The sequence below is a fragment of the Rhinolophus ferrumequinum genome, chromosome 10 (genome assembly GCF_004115265.2).
Source record: "Rhinolophus ferrumequinum isolate MPI-CBG mRhiFer1 chromosome 10, mRhiFer1_v1.p, whole genome shotgun sequence".
NCBI lineage: Eukaryota > Metazoa > Chordata > Mammalia > Chiroptera > Rhinolophidae > Rhinolophus > Rhinolophus ferrumequinum.
Genome location: NC_046293.1, coordinates 44368179 through 44383360, shown reverse-complemented (window position 1 = coordinate 44383360; position 15182 = coordinate 44368179). Strand labels below are relative to the sequence as shown.

Genomic DNA, 15182 nt, shown 5'->3' with positions numbered 1-15182 from the left:
TTACTTCTTTACATTATCAAAACCAATAATTTTTTAATAAAAGTGCTATATTACAATATAAAAGATTATTCTTCCTCTTTTTAATGAAACATCAATGAAGCATACATAATATTGTTACCCAGCTAGAATAAATTAAATTTTAAATCCCCAGTATGTGTTTCTGTTGTGTGTATTTGCATGTGAGTATTTGCGCTAATTGAATATATGTATTCAGTTCTATCAGCCCTTATAACAGTACCAAATGTGGGCATTCGTTTTCCATTTAACTGGAAAAACCAAAATGCTTTAGAGATAAAGCAGAAAGTAATATTTAAAAAAAAAAGTTTCCCTTTAAATCACACTGCACAAACATGAGTAGAAATAGAAAAATTCAAACTTTAGAAACTGCAGCATAAAAATATTTCCACTAGGCAAAGTGTCAAGACCAACTGGATAGCATCAGTGAAAGTAGGTCTGTACTTTCTTGGGTATACAACTGGAAGGAGAAAATCTTGACACAAGAGACCTCTTTAAATATAAACCACAGTTTTTCAGCCAAAAAGGCAAAGGCAATTCTTCTCTCTTTCCCAGAGTGCCTAGTCAGCAACTTTCTAAATGTTATGAGTTCTTTTTCACAAAACACAAAACTATCAGCTCTTCCATATTGTTTACCCCTATCCTAGGTCAAATTATTCAAAATTTAACTTTTTAAATATACGAGTAATGAAGGAAGATCTAAAATGTTATTTAAAGTTTAATAAAGAAAACAAATCTGATCTCCTTTACCCTCATTTACCTATGTAACTTTGCTAATAATTGTTACCCCAATAAACTTTAATTTAAAAAAAAAACCAGTCTGCATCAAGATAGTTTATATAAACATGTAGAAAGATATCACTAGTGATTATATAATCTAGAATAAACAGAATTTTTCAAAAAGAGTAGTGGAATCAAATACACCTTCCAAATTTCTATGTATGCCTTTACTAATACATTGGAAATGATGTCATTGACAAAAGTAACCTAATCATTTCAGTAACACTAAATAATACTACCACAACCAGTTAAAAATTCAAAAGCACTGAGTTGATGAATGGCAGTGACACAAAATTCCATTATCATAGCCCAAATTTCACTAACTTGTATTTCCTTTGCCCACCCCAATTACAACAATATAGCTACAATGTACACTAGAAAAAACGAAGAGTTCCCACCACGCTTTTGCAATAGGAAAAAAAAAATGCTGCTTCCTTTTTTTCACCTAAAAAAAGACATGAACAAGATAACCATATTAAACTAAGAAATGGTAAAAGACATTGTATAAATTATTTCAATCTCTACATGTAACACACTAATCATAAGTTTGAAGATGGTATTTCCTCATCAAAGGTGTCTTTCAGCAGAGATTTATCATATTTTTTGAACTGTTATAAAAAATTTAATCTCTTGATTATCACACAAGTACCTTCATTGTTTATGGGGAGAGTCAATTTATTAAAACAGAGATAATTCATTACCACACTTGGAAACTTCAGGTGATTTATTATTTCATCCCAGTATCTAATAATTGATATAGATGAGATACATACTATATTCCCTAGTTAGATATACACTCTAATAAGTACCACACCACGATAAAACGGTAAGTTTGGAAATTTAAGATATCCAAATATTTCTTCCTAGGATCACGTTTGTGTTTTATTATTGCCTTACCTCAATGATTTTGTCATGAATCTCCAGGCCATCTGCTTTGTCAGCAGGTCCATTTTCCAAAATTTTTGAGACATAAATTCCTTCTGTCGATGTTTCTTCCTGATTATCCAATTGAAAATGTCACAATTAACAGTAAGAAGATGTAAACAAAATTTTAAGCTTGATAAAGGACAGTCTAGTAAATATAATATTGCCAATCCTCTCTAAACATGCCACTTTCTTTCTTAGCTGGGGATTTGACACTGAATTTTAAGTTACTTGACACCAAACAGTCATTAATCAAGATGGCAGCTTTAATGAATGAGTTCAGCATTTCTGACAAGATTATCTATTTACCTCACATTTTTGAGTATACATAAGAAGCTATGGGGAGAGGGCATGTACAAGGTGATAACAACTGGCTCCTAAGTATGATTTATAAAACATCTCGCTTCTAAAGAGATGCTGCAATTAAAAAGGGTTATAAATTAAAGAAAACAAAAAGCATATCCAGCCTCACTCTATAATTGGTTTGAGATGGGGTCATAGTTTTGAAAATATAATTTAACCTCATGATTTGACAGTTTTTGAAATATAGCTCTGACTGTTTCTTTTCACAAGGAAGATGGGGAGCTTGCTCAAGTGTGAAATCCCAAAAGATCCAACTCGAAACTGTAACAGAACCCATTGAAGGCTAATCTTTACACATTTCCAGGTGCAATGAGCCTAATGATTAAACCTCAAACATAGAGCCGAGCTGATATGGTACAAATAGGACATTTTAACCAGTTCAAGGAAACCCATTATCTTGCAAAACTTATTTAGGGAAAAGGCCCATCCTCCTATAATAATACAGCATATAATTTTAAATGTCATATAATAAAATTATTTCTTCTTAATTAGCTTTCCTTAACATGAACTTTAAGTAGCTCTTAAAAACAGCCAAAGTCATCTAAATGTCAGACACCTAACTAGCATCTATAATGATATTCCTTAGGGGAAAAAAGAAACAAAAATGATATGACGCAAATATGTTTATCTTTTCATAATAAAGGGGACTGTTCTAGAAACAGAAGTACATCAGTCGTTAGTTGCTAGGTTTTGGAAATACTAAACACCAAGAGGAAATATGTCACTGCCATCCTGACCTAACCAGAGCATATGGCCAACAACTATAAGACAGTTTCCTTGGACAACATCTGCAATACAGGATGCAAAAAATGTCATGACGGTTTATTGGGAAAAATTAAAGAACATGATTTTTTAAAAAGCTACCACCTTTTTTTAGTTATAGTGAAAATTAAGCTAATGTAGTATTTAAAGGATGTAAAAGAACTTTGCAACTACAATGTGTGGTATAAGTTTATAACCCATGTGTTTTAGAAACAATTGGCATCAATGTAGAAAATGTTATTCATTCAGTTAATAAAGGATTTGATTTGGGGATATAATGAAACCCAAATCAACTAGGTATCACCTTGTAATATGGCATTCCCCATGTAATTGTGAAAACAATATCCTTTATTTCAACTTATTTTAACTGTTCATTCATTCATTCATTCATTCAACATATATTATATACTTTCTGGTCTGTGTAAGCATCTGAAAACTGACCAATTTAACATAATAAATAGGAGGTACCAGCAGGCAATATAATTACCTAATATTATCAAGTAGAAATTGCCTATACATATTATTGTGAAATAGGCTTACTTAAGAAATTTGCCAACGGGGCTATACAATGTAGATAAAAATGTACTCTCTTTATTTGAAAGCAAAGAGAAACAAGTTTGTTAGCTGTTGTTTTGTTTTTCTCAAAAAAAATATATATATATAGGTATTTACTGGATTAAGGAATATTGCATTAAGGAATCTGATATTTGATCACAATCATGATTTTAAAGATTAAACTACTTGTTTCCTTACTCAGAATCCACATGTGAAAGCTAAGTTTTCTATTATTTTATAAGCAAAGAGTGAGTTCTGCATTAATAAGTTGGGTTACCTGATTTGGTCGACCTCCTATAATATTGAATCCCAAAGTGTCATTTTCTCTTTCTAATACAATGGTGACTGGCTTATATTCTCCATCCTAGAAGAAAAGGGATACAATAAGTAACTAGGTAAAAAAAATATAAAAGAAAAAAACTACAATAAAGCTTTCTTTTACTGTAAATAAACTAACATTTGAAAAGAGGAAAACCTTAAAATTAAGGATGGTTGAATTTGAGAGGTTAATTTCTTCCTAAATTTATTTTCAAAGTATGTATTTGAAGGAAACAATAGTGTATGTGAGAAAAATAAACATTTTCAACTAAATGGCTTTGCATTTTTACACATGCAGCTTTTATTCTAATGCAATCATCATCTAATTCTGACTTCACTATAATTTAAAACAGATTTCTGGTTTAATCCTACAGGTATCCCTATTCTTTCCCTGTATTACAAAGGAGTAAAATGAATTGCTAAAGGATCTGTGGATTATTTTATATACAATTTCACTTTGGAAAGTCTTAATGAATAGTGAGCTATTTGTAAATTTCTTTCAACCATAATACTCAGATGGCTATTATAATGCAGGAGCTGATAGATTACAGTAATCCTAATTTTAAATAGTATCCTTATTTGGTTTTGCATAACTCCTGAAGAATTTACAAAACAGAGGATTTGTGCTAAGTAAAGTTGTGTTTCTCTCCTGATGGCCAAATAAGAGTTAAATCAGAATCATAACTACAACCTGTTCATTAGTAAAGACCAATTTTAAAATAATATGAAAGAGTGCCAGACTAGACAAGTTTTATATATGGCTATGGATATTATCAACTATCCTAGGAAATTATATATTTGGTAATTACTTCTGAATGGTAAAATTCCATAAGCATCATTACCACCACTACCATCATCACCACCTTTTCCTAGGAGTTTTTTTTTTTTTGCCAGGCAGTGCACACAGCAGCCCCTATTGGTAGTGGGAAAACATTTCTCAGGAGCACCGGGAAGCCTTCTAATAATTAAGTCTGCAAATTATGGGCAGTTTTTCCTCACTTCTTAGAACCATAGTTTGACTTGTTGTATGGACTTCTCTGTCATATAATTCTAGCTATTGGTGCTTCCATCAACCAATGCTTCCCTAAGACCTGAAACCTGAATTGGTAACACGGAGTATATTTCTGTGCTTCTCTCTGGCTCTTCTCACTTTGTAAATTTAACTGGATATAAATAGGATAGAAAAACAATCACAGATACCATCCACTCTTTTAATAAACAATGTGCTTCCGTTTATCAGAAACATTGTAGTCCCTTACATTTCTACTATTATTATTATTATTATTATTACTATTATTATTTAGGTTCAAGGACAGAAGCTTCTCAGCTCCATGCCTGAGTTGGAGGCAGTTCCAAATGGGAATCATCCTGGTTGCTCCTCCCCAGGACGCTGAAGAATGAAAACAGCTCCTTGAATGGAGTGCAAGTTCTGCTAAATCGCTGTTCACCATGGCAGCGACCAACAATGTCAAACACTGTGCAGAAGTCCTCCAGAAGAGAAGTAACAGCTTTATAAACAAGCCTCTTCACACGGGGTGCTGCAAAGAGGCTTGTTTATTCGGTCTGAAAGCGGGCAGTCCACGAGCACAGTTCTGGGCCAGCAGCTTTGACAAAGAAGGGAAACAGCCGCTGCCCGGGGGCTCCTCTGACCGCAGATGGATGTGGGTACTCTCAGACTCGGTTCCCCAAATCTCTCTCTCTCTCTCTCTCTCTCTCTCTCTCTCTCTCTCTCTCTCTCTCTCTCTCTCTCTCTCTCTCTCTCACACACACACACACACACACACACACACACACTACCACCACCACCACCACCACCATCGATAATGAAATCCAAAGGCAGGGAAGGATTCTTTAGGGAAAGTCAGGGTGAGGAAAAAAACTCTGCAGGCCTGTGAAATCCCATCTCTTAATCTCGCAACTCGAGATTATCCTAGTTCCTCACATCCCTGATAATTCCTGTACTGAGTAAAAGGTGGATGACATGGGGAGTTTGGCCGGGAAACTAAGTCAGAGCCAAAGGTGTGGGGTTGACAAGGCCAAGGGGATGCTGGTGCAGCGGGAGAGGGGAAGCAGGATCGGAGAGGTCCCTGCTCCCTGGCTTGCTTTCTTTGGCTTCAGGAACAAGCCAAAGGTACAAAAAGCAGGCAGAAAGGATAGGACAGGAGACTGAAAGACAGGGAGAAAGGGTCTGAGAGGGCAAATGAGTTTTCCTAATTCCTCCTTCTTTATGAAAAAGTTGGAATTGAAATTGTTTAACTCTTTCTAGTCCTAATACAAGTGGAGAAGGGACAAGCCTTGTTAATTGCAATACTAATACGTTCGAAAGATAATAGTATAAAGTATGATCAAGAAGGGTGGATGCTTCCTACTGCATAATAAGGAAGAGTATCACCTTCCACAGGAATCGTCAAGTACCAGAAAGAACCGTTCCTCTTTCCACCCCAATCGTTCATTCCCCGGGTGCCCTATCCCTCTGCGCTTACCAGGCCGTGGCCGCCGCCCAGGTCCCTGGCGAAGTTTCGGACGTGAGCCATGTACTGGGTGAACTTCTCCTGGTACCTGCGGGCCGTGAGCTGCACCTCGCCTTGCAGCGCCCAGAGCTGCGCCCGCAGCGCCTTCTCGCGCCGCCTCCAGGAGAGGACTCGAGGCCCGGGTGCACAGCCGCTCCCGCGGCAGCTGCCCGGCAGCCCCCCGCGCGCGCCCCCGCCCGGGACGGCCCCGGGCGCCGTTCCGCAGCCCCCCCGCGCGGGCACGTCTCCGCCACCGCGGCCGCCCAGCTGGGAGATGCAGCCCCGGAGGCAGCAGCGAGCAGGACCGAAGTCGCAACGCTCGACGTGCGCCTGCAGCTTGTGCAGCCGGACCGAGAGGCCACAGCCGCGGGCGCGGTAGTCACACTGGACGCGCAGTTTGCGGATGAGGCTGCGCAGAGGAAGCACCCGGTACAGCTCGCTGGGCTCCAGGGGCTGGCACTGCAGCGGGCACCGGCGCCGCCGCGCCGCCCAGGGCAGCAGGCAGCTGGCGCAGAAGACGTGCCCGCACGGCGTGCACAGGGGCTCCTCCAGCACCTGGCCGCACAGCTTGCACTCGAAATCCGGGTCTACGGCTTCGGCGAAGCGCTCCAGGGCAAAGCCCATGGCCTGGGTGAGGGGAAGGGGGTGGAAGGCGGAGTCCACTATTTCCGAGCCCCTTGTCTCTCCCTGGTATCCCTAGGACAGCGCTCCCGTTGCGGCCCTGGCTGCTCCGCGGGGAGGAGGAGGAGGGTGAGGGTTTGTAATCTCAGAGTTTGTTTGGCTTGAAGTTTTCAGGCTACAGCTAGGTCCCCTGACTCCACCGTATTGACGCTAATAGACGCCACCTCAAGTGAGAACTCGCCCTCACCCCCACCCCAACTCCTTCGCTGCCCTGCAACTTATATTCTTTCAATTTTATCCGCCGAGAGCTGACGCCGGCTTACAGTAGCTCTTAGGAAAACTGTGCTCCACTTTGCCTGCACAGTGAACTTCAAGCAGTCTTCCAGCAGAGCTGATAACGGGTCCAGCACGGATATAGAGAAATAACTTTTAAAACCACCTAAATACAAGCTCCAGGAGAGCAGGATTTGTGTCCATGAGGTTTTCCGTTGAATCCTCATCGCCCCGCATCAAGTCTATCTTCAATAAATGTATTTGAAATAGACGTACTTCTGTTCTTTTGAATCAGCCAATTACAAAATCATCAGCTAAGTGTCTGCGGCCTTAGGAAAATCACTGAGGTATCTACAGAACCAGGCTTCTCAAATCACGATCCAGAAATCAGGTGAGTGTAGAGAGGCGGGATGATGAGTGGCAGCAAATTGAGGGGAAACCCAGGAGGAGCTCGCCTTATGAAACCTCTCTCTCTTAGGGAGAACTTGAACCGCCATACAAGGCCTCCTATGGTGTGACTCTGGGATTCTGACACCAGGTCCAATTGCCACATCATCCATCTCTACTTCCACAGGAATTGACTGCTGGGGAGGGGGATATGATCATTTGGGCACCTGGAACGGAGAATTAAAGGGAAGAATTATGAAAGAAAGTAGTGAAATAACAGAAACAAAATCTTAATAGCTGCTTCCCTCTACTTACCCTGAATATACACTTTCGTTCCCAACTGTTTCCTCCCCCAGTCTGACGCTTCACAGTGTGTAGCATGTCAGGCCTTCCTGAAAACATGCGGTGAGAGATGCCCTCAAGCCCTCCTTCCCCAGCTTCCATCACCATCTTCTGAAACTTAGGTATGCAAAGCAAACCTATCACCTGGATGCACAGCACTTCCTGCCATTATCCTACGGCTACTTCCACATGCTTAGGAGGGGCTTCCTAAATTAATCATTGATAATTCCTCACTGTCAGCTGAGTGTTGTTCCCAGAAAGCTGTGTACTTTTGTATAGTACCAAACCTATCAGTTGAAACACATGAAAAGGCTCCAGACTGTGCCCTTTAAATCCTTGGAGCTGAGGGAAGAATTAGCAAAGGCTAATAATAGAGGCTAATAAGAACCGTCTGAGCCTTCATTCTGTTTGAAAGATGGGATTTTACTAGAGTAGTTCAATAGCAGTAGGGATCCTGGAGTGGCTTGCCAGATATCTGATATGCTTTTAAACTTGTTTCAAAATAAGATGCTATATTCCATATTTTTATACATATATGTACATAAATGATAAAGTAACATTTGCCACAATGCTCTAAATTTCTCCCTTCCTTATGGCCTTTTACCAAGTAAATAAACAAATAATAAATCCCCGAATAAATAAGAAATCATTTAACATTAACAGCATGAACATATTCTAGTGAATTTCATAGACCTTAAAAAGGAGAATGTTACAGAATGTATTCAAATAATCTGGGCTGGAGAGATCTATTCCATCTTTTTTTTTTTTAATAGAAAAAAGCTATGACTTATAGCTGTGACTTTATAGCTAGGGCTTGACATTTATTTCACAATAAACACGATGGCAGTGAGAAAGTTTTAAAAAAGAGAGAGAAGAGATGAAATCTAAATATGTTCCATTGAGATATTAGGAAAATGAGACTTGCAGTTACTTGAAAAGAAAAAAAAATTACAACAATGGTTATATAATGTCTTTAGTTTACCCATGCAATTCCTGTAGCAAAAGTAAGGAACGTGAGTAGATTATGGTATGAGTAATTCCAGGATGTATAACATTTTTTACTGTTAAAGAGAAGATGGATGTCAAAAACCTTGTCCACAGAGAATAACAAGTTCAAAAATGAGAACATGTAAAGTGAAGCCAAGTAATGAAGTAGGCCAAAAGGGAGCTTACGAAAATCTTTTACATGAGAAAATGCAAGCTTGAGCACTTCCAATAGAGTTAAGTTCCAGGAGAAAAACATTGTAAGAGTTGAACACTAAGGAAAATAGACATACCTAAGTGAACCTCACGAACTCTTCCCATATGAAGATATTGCAGCATAATTAACCTGTGACATCAATTGAGCTAAATAATATGCTAAATAGTATGATTTCACTTCCCATATTATAAAATATTATTTTATGCATTAGGAAAATTGTAATATCTCGGGAAAGCTTAGATGAGGTAGTAACATAGAGCTTAATTAGGTTGAAGTAATTAGGTTGAAGTAATTAGGTAAGCAAAGAAAGCACTTGGAATAAGTTTAAAATATGCACAAATAGTTCAGCAAAACAGATCCAGTTACACTCAAATATCTTTTGGTAAATGAGAAAAATTAGCACCTGGCATCATTAGTTTGGGCATATGCTTGTGTATTCACTGATCATAATTATCTATTAAGAATTCCTGGTCAGTGAAAGTTGTAGGCTTGATAGAAACATTGGGGGAAGAGCGGAAAGGCAAGCCACTGTCTTCCTTCTTGCTGGACGAAGCCAATCTCTAGCTGTCCTGGTCGTTGTGGCCAAGACCAGGCCTGTCACCTTTCTCACACCCTTTCATTCAGACTGGACATGAAAATATGCTTTGCCAACTGAGAGACAATGGAAAGACAATAAATATACTTAATTCATCCCCAAGCCAAGGACCATGGCTGAACTCAAAATATTTTAAAGTAATCAGTGTTTGGTTAGGTATTTTCATCTTAGAAACTCGATTTCGCTTCAATCCACTGCCAGGGATCATATATTCACGAGCACAGATAAAGAATTAACTTGCTATATTCTTTGGGTCAATTCCTAGAGCAGTAACGAAACTGGGGTATGCCAATGAGTGTTTCCAGTGAGAAGAGGCAGGGTTCCAACTCAGCTCTGAGTCATCCCTACTTCCAACAAAGAATAGAGAATCTAAGAGTTACTGATTGTTAATCAAATGCTAAAAGACCTAATACTGAACTACTATAGTCCAAGACTAAGAAATGATGAATGGAGAGATGACAAAGAAGAGAGAAATGATCTTTTCCCCCACCCTATGCATAGATAATACTTCAACTCACTTGGGATTTTTTTATGTCGTCTCATGCATTTGATTGAGAATCATAAGGTCATAAATCATAAAATCATAAAATCTTTTACATGAGAAAATGCGAACTTGAACACTTCTGAAAGAGTTAAGTATCAGGAGAAAAACATTATAAGAGTTGAACACTGAGGAAAATGGGCACACCTAAGTGAACTTCATGGACTCTTCCCATACAAAGACATTGCGGAGTAATAAGTCTCTGACATCAATTGAGCTAAATAGTATGATTTTCCTTCCTATACTATAAAAGATTATTCTATATATTAGGAAAATTGTAATATTGGGTGAAATTTTTCAAAAAAACACTTAAATCACTTCTTTAATTCATATATGTTTATATAGCATAATTTGGTACTTTTAACAAAACCGTGGTTTTTAAATCTTCTATTATAAGAACTTGAAATTTCATTATTTATATTTTCTTTTCCCTGATTTTCTGGTCATTTATCATGAATTGCTATTATGGTCTATAATATATGCAATTCCCCAAAGTACCCTGAATTTGAGCTGTAACTGTAAGATTACTGGGTAGAAATACCCAGCGACTTCAGGTCAAAACACAATTGAATACATTTATTTGTATTATTGAGGTTAACATTCAATTTTGTTCTTCTATTTATATTTTTTGCATCATAATCTAGGATCAGAAATGCACTTAGTAGAATAAATAAGTGTGTTCAAAAAATATGAGATACCAAGGTGAACTTGACACTATTTTAAAATTTCATACTTGATAAAAACATTAAAAGTTGTTATTTGAAAGCTCATAAAGAACAAGGAAGCTATTTTTACAAGATAGGCTGACAACATATTATGTTAGAGAAGAGACACTTTTGGATAGGCATTTTGCTCTTTGGAAAATACAGAATTGTTCAAACCCAGAGAACATAGAGCAATATCAGTTGTTATAATTCCTGTCTGTTGACATGTAAGCAATCCATTAGAAGTTACTTGCTATTATCTTGCTTTTCAGCTATCTGGAAAAAGTAAGAGTTGTAAGGGGTACCACGACAGTACAGAATGCCATTTTTAAGAGTAACAAAATGATATGAACACAATTATTATGTGTACCAAGATACAGTAAATGATTTATAATAATTGTGCAGTCTCTATGGGAATGAATTATCAGATAGAGCAGAATGAAGAATTGGAAGAAAACCAAATTAAAGTGAGATCTTAAACTAAAAATTGTGGCAACTTTCAATTCAATTATGGACTGATTTCTAAAGTTACTGAGATATTACTTATGGTAACGTTATTATCCTACTTAAGAGAGGACTGTTGTGAGATATGGTTTTTACAGGGAAATATACTAAATCCTGTCTTTAATTAATCTTGATTTTACGCTATATCTTTGTGGGTCATAGACCATGACAAAGAGAGAGGATATCAGAAACAATTATAAGAGCTAATATGTAATAAGTATTTACTCTGTGGCAAGAACCACAGTACATGCTACATGCACAATCTTATTCTGTTTTCCCAATGCCTATTTGGGGTATATACTCTTATTATTCCCACAACTGTCCCAGTGTATACAAATAGAAAGTGGCAAAATCTGGGACTACACCCAGGTCTGCCTCATCAAAGAACACAATGGAATACTACTGTGTTTCCCTGAAAATAAGATCTACCCCCAAAATAAACCCCGGTTAAGATCGTCAGCCAGACAGACGCATTTAGTATGTGATGACAGTGTTCCAGAAGAAGATGACATGACTATTTGAATAAATGTTGTACATGATTGTTGTACATGAAAAAATAAAACATCCCCTGAAAATACACCCTAATGTGTCTTTCCGAGCAAAAATTAATATAAGACCCGGTGTTATTTTTGGGGAAACATGGTATTCTGCCATAAGAAAAGACGAAACAGTGCCACTTGAGACAACATGGATGGAACTTGAAATTATTATGCTAAGCAAAATAATTCACACAGAAAAAGTCGAGAACCATATGATTTCACTGATTTATGGGATATAAAACTGAAAGCAACAAAGGAACAAGACAAACAAATAAACAAAAACTCATAGACACAGACAATAGTTTAGTGGTTACCAGAGGGTAAGGGGGAAAAGGGGAAGTAGATGCGGGTAAAAGGGATCAAATATATGGGGATGGAAGGAGAACTGACTCTGGGTGGTGAACACACAATGTGATATTTAAATGATGTTTTACAGAATTGTACACCTGAAACCTATGTAACTTTACTAACCATTGTCACCCCAATAAACTTTAATTAAAAACAAAAACAAACAAACAAACAAAACCTCTCACTCTACATTACACTGTAATGGCTTTAGTAATTTTTTTTCTTTTCATATCTACTATGGTGTTATTTTAGGTAAAATGCACTATCAAACCTGATATGTGACTGGAAGCTATAATTGTGTCTATCAGAATTCCACTGCTTAAAGTCTACCACGTTTTGTTTTCCTTTCTCTAAGGAGAAAAATTCTAGGGTCATATTTATTAGAAGTCTTTGAGTAATTTATGTGAATGAGAATATTGATTTTATTAATTGTTCTGTGTAATACTATTGCAGTTATATTTTTAGATCATTTTGTCCCACATAACTGGTCTCAAATAGCTGGGAGCTCTCTATGTAATAAACCAATTGTCTTAAACCTTAAATCCTGGTCTAATAAATCAATCACTATATATTTTGGTTGAAACCTTATTTCGTGGTTAGTCATTCAATAAAGATTTTCTGTGATTTAATATATTCTAGATGTTTCTCCAAAATTCAAGAGATTTTCACAAAATGTTGACATATGATAAATTCATTTAATAATATGTTGCTTAATGAAAATCAACAAATTATTTTGTCAATACTTTTTGTTTCTTTGTTTAGTTTTTACTGCTTATATAATGGTGTGAGAAACTAGAAGAAAAAATCACTAATCAGATTTACCATCAGTAATTCTCTTTTGGGTTTCTGAAGCCACTTGTTTGCCCATTTTGCACAACTCAAAGGAAATCCATAAACAGTTAATATTCATTAGTAATATATTACATGACAATATATATTGGAGGTATTGGAAATTCCACATGAAAACTGTGTTGACTACTATAAGGTCTAAGAAGCAAAGAGATGTTTCTGCCATTATTTATTTATTCTACCACATTATTTATTCTACCACACCATGGGTTTGGGCATGAGTTATTTAATCTTAGTATAGTCTCACCTGCAAAATGAAATAATTGACATCTTTATCCTCCTACCTCCCAGAAATCTTTAAAGAATAAAATATCTATAGTATGTTTGGAACGCTTTAATAACCACTTATAATTCTAGACAAAGTGATCATATACTAAAATATAATATGTGACATAAATTTAATTTCTAAGCTCCCAAATTCAAGGTATCCTATCTTTATTAAGGTAAAGCAAATCTCATTGTTGCCACCAACTGGTTGTGTCATTCTGACCAATGTAGTTAAGTTTTTCCTGACTTAATTTCTTATCATCTGTAAAATGAAAATCAGAATCACACCTAACTCATTGGGTTGTTGTAAGATCAAGTTAATACATGTAATATAGAAGCTTGAAGCATAGTTCATATTATGTAAGTATTGGTCCTCAATATTGCACTCCAGAAATATTTTATCAAATTACACATAGAGACCAGTGATTGAGTATGTATGTCTCACAACACTGAAAACCACCCATCCGAAAAATGAAAGAAAAAGAAAGTTATTTTAATTTGCACTTTTTTTTTTTAACCAGTGGAATTGAATATTTTTAATGATTATTGACCATACATATTTCTTCACGGAATTTATCCTTTACTTTTGTCTATAATAATATTTGCCTTTTTGTAATTGATATATGGGTCCTTTATATATTAAGAACATTAATTTTAACAGCCTATATAACATTGTTAAATTCTGTTTATGATCTTCTATCTTTGAAAGTTGAGAAAAGAAGAGCATAGATTGCTCTTTGTAAAAGGATCTTAAAACATAGACTATCAGTCATCACTGTATTGTTTTGAGAAGAGAAGAAATAAAAGTCATTGCTTTTTGTGTGTGTCCCACCTCATCTATTAAATAGATATGTATGCCTTGTTATATGCTTAGAGAAAAGAGTGTGCCATTCAATGCAACTTTGTACATGAGCCAGGGAAATCACTTTCCTCCTTCTGGATTCTTCCATCTAGATTATTGAAACCACCAGAACAATTTTTCATCTATGTTGCAAATGTTGTTCACCAGCTTTGTGATATCATTTACCTTTGATATGTGCTATGCTAAAATTGTACCATTTTATGAAGAACTGTTTTTTTTATGAAACTTTGTATGCACAATACAATGTTTGGTAAATGTTTGGTAAATGTTAAATTATGTGCAATTTTGGTTTATAGTTAAGGTTATGATTACAGTATTTATTTGCAGAGCCATCCCACAACTGCACACCAAATTTCTGATTGTAATAGGGAGGCTGATTAATTTTATTCATACACTTCTTGCCCACCTCCTAGCTCCATGTTACTAACTCCAGTCAGATCCATAATCACCATCCAAATTATAAGCCCTTTGGGTTAACTGTCTTCCCCCAACTCTTTCTGATTCAGTTCCTTTCCTTTTTTTTTTTTTAACCATACTTACATATCTTTTACATCTTCTTTTCAACTTCTTTCACAAAGCCTTCCTGTGTAATTCTATTTCCAAGAATTTTTCTCATATATTCAAATTTTCCTAGGAAATTTTTTTTTTAGTATCTACCATACCAACTTAACCTGATTTTCCTCTGTTACCTGAATTCTTCCTCAAGAAACTATTAAAGAATAAAGTAATTCATTTTCCTAATCACTAAAATCTCAGAGGTAGGAAAATTGCCCGTATTTATTCATGGTTTGTTTATAGACACATGATTACAACTTTCACTCAGTAACCCGCTGCACCAAAAATTCAACTCATGCTGGCTTAAACAATAGTTTGGAGTCTAGAGCTAGACTAGGCTTTGGTTCATCTCGTGGCTCCAGGATGT

At 36.5% G+C, this 15182-nt stretch overlaps 1 protein-coding gene across 1 annotated transcript in view; it reads right to left on the bottom strand.

The window, feature by feature from the left end:
* The window catches only part of PDZRN4 (PDZ domain containing ring finger 4), a 338512-nt gene extending 331159 nt beyond the window's left edge, over positions 1-7353 (bottom strand). Inside the window, exons 1-3 of the mRNA XM_033118549.1 lie at positions 6201-7353; positions 3677-3763; positions 1693-1791 (exon numbers count right to left, since the gene is read on the bottom strand). Coding sequence (XP_032974440.1) covers positions 1693-1791; positions 3677-3763; positions 6201-6851 — 837 coding nt within the window. The 5' untranslated portion in view covers positions 6852-7353. The remainder of the gene's footprint in view (positions 1-1692; positions 1792-3676; positions 3764-6200) is intronic.
* Between the last annotated feature and the right edge of the window lie 7829 nt (positions 7354-15182).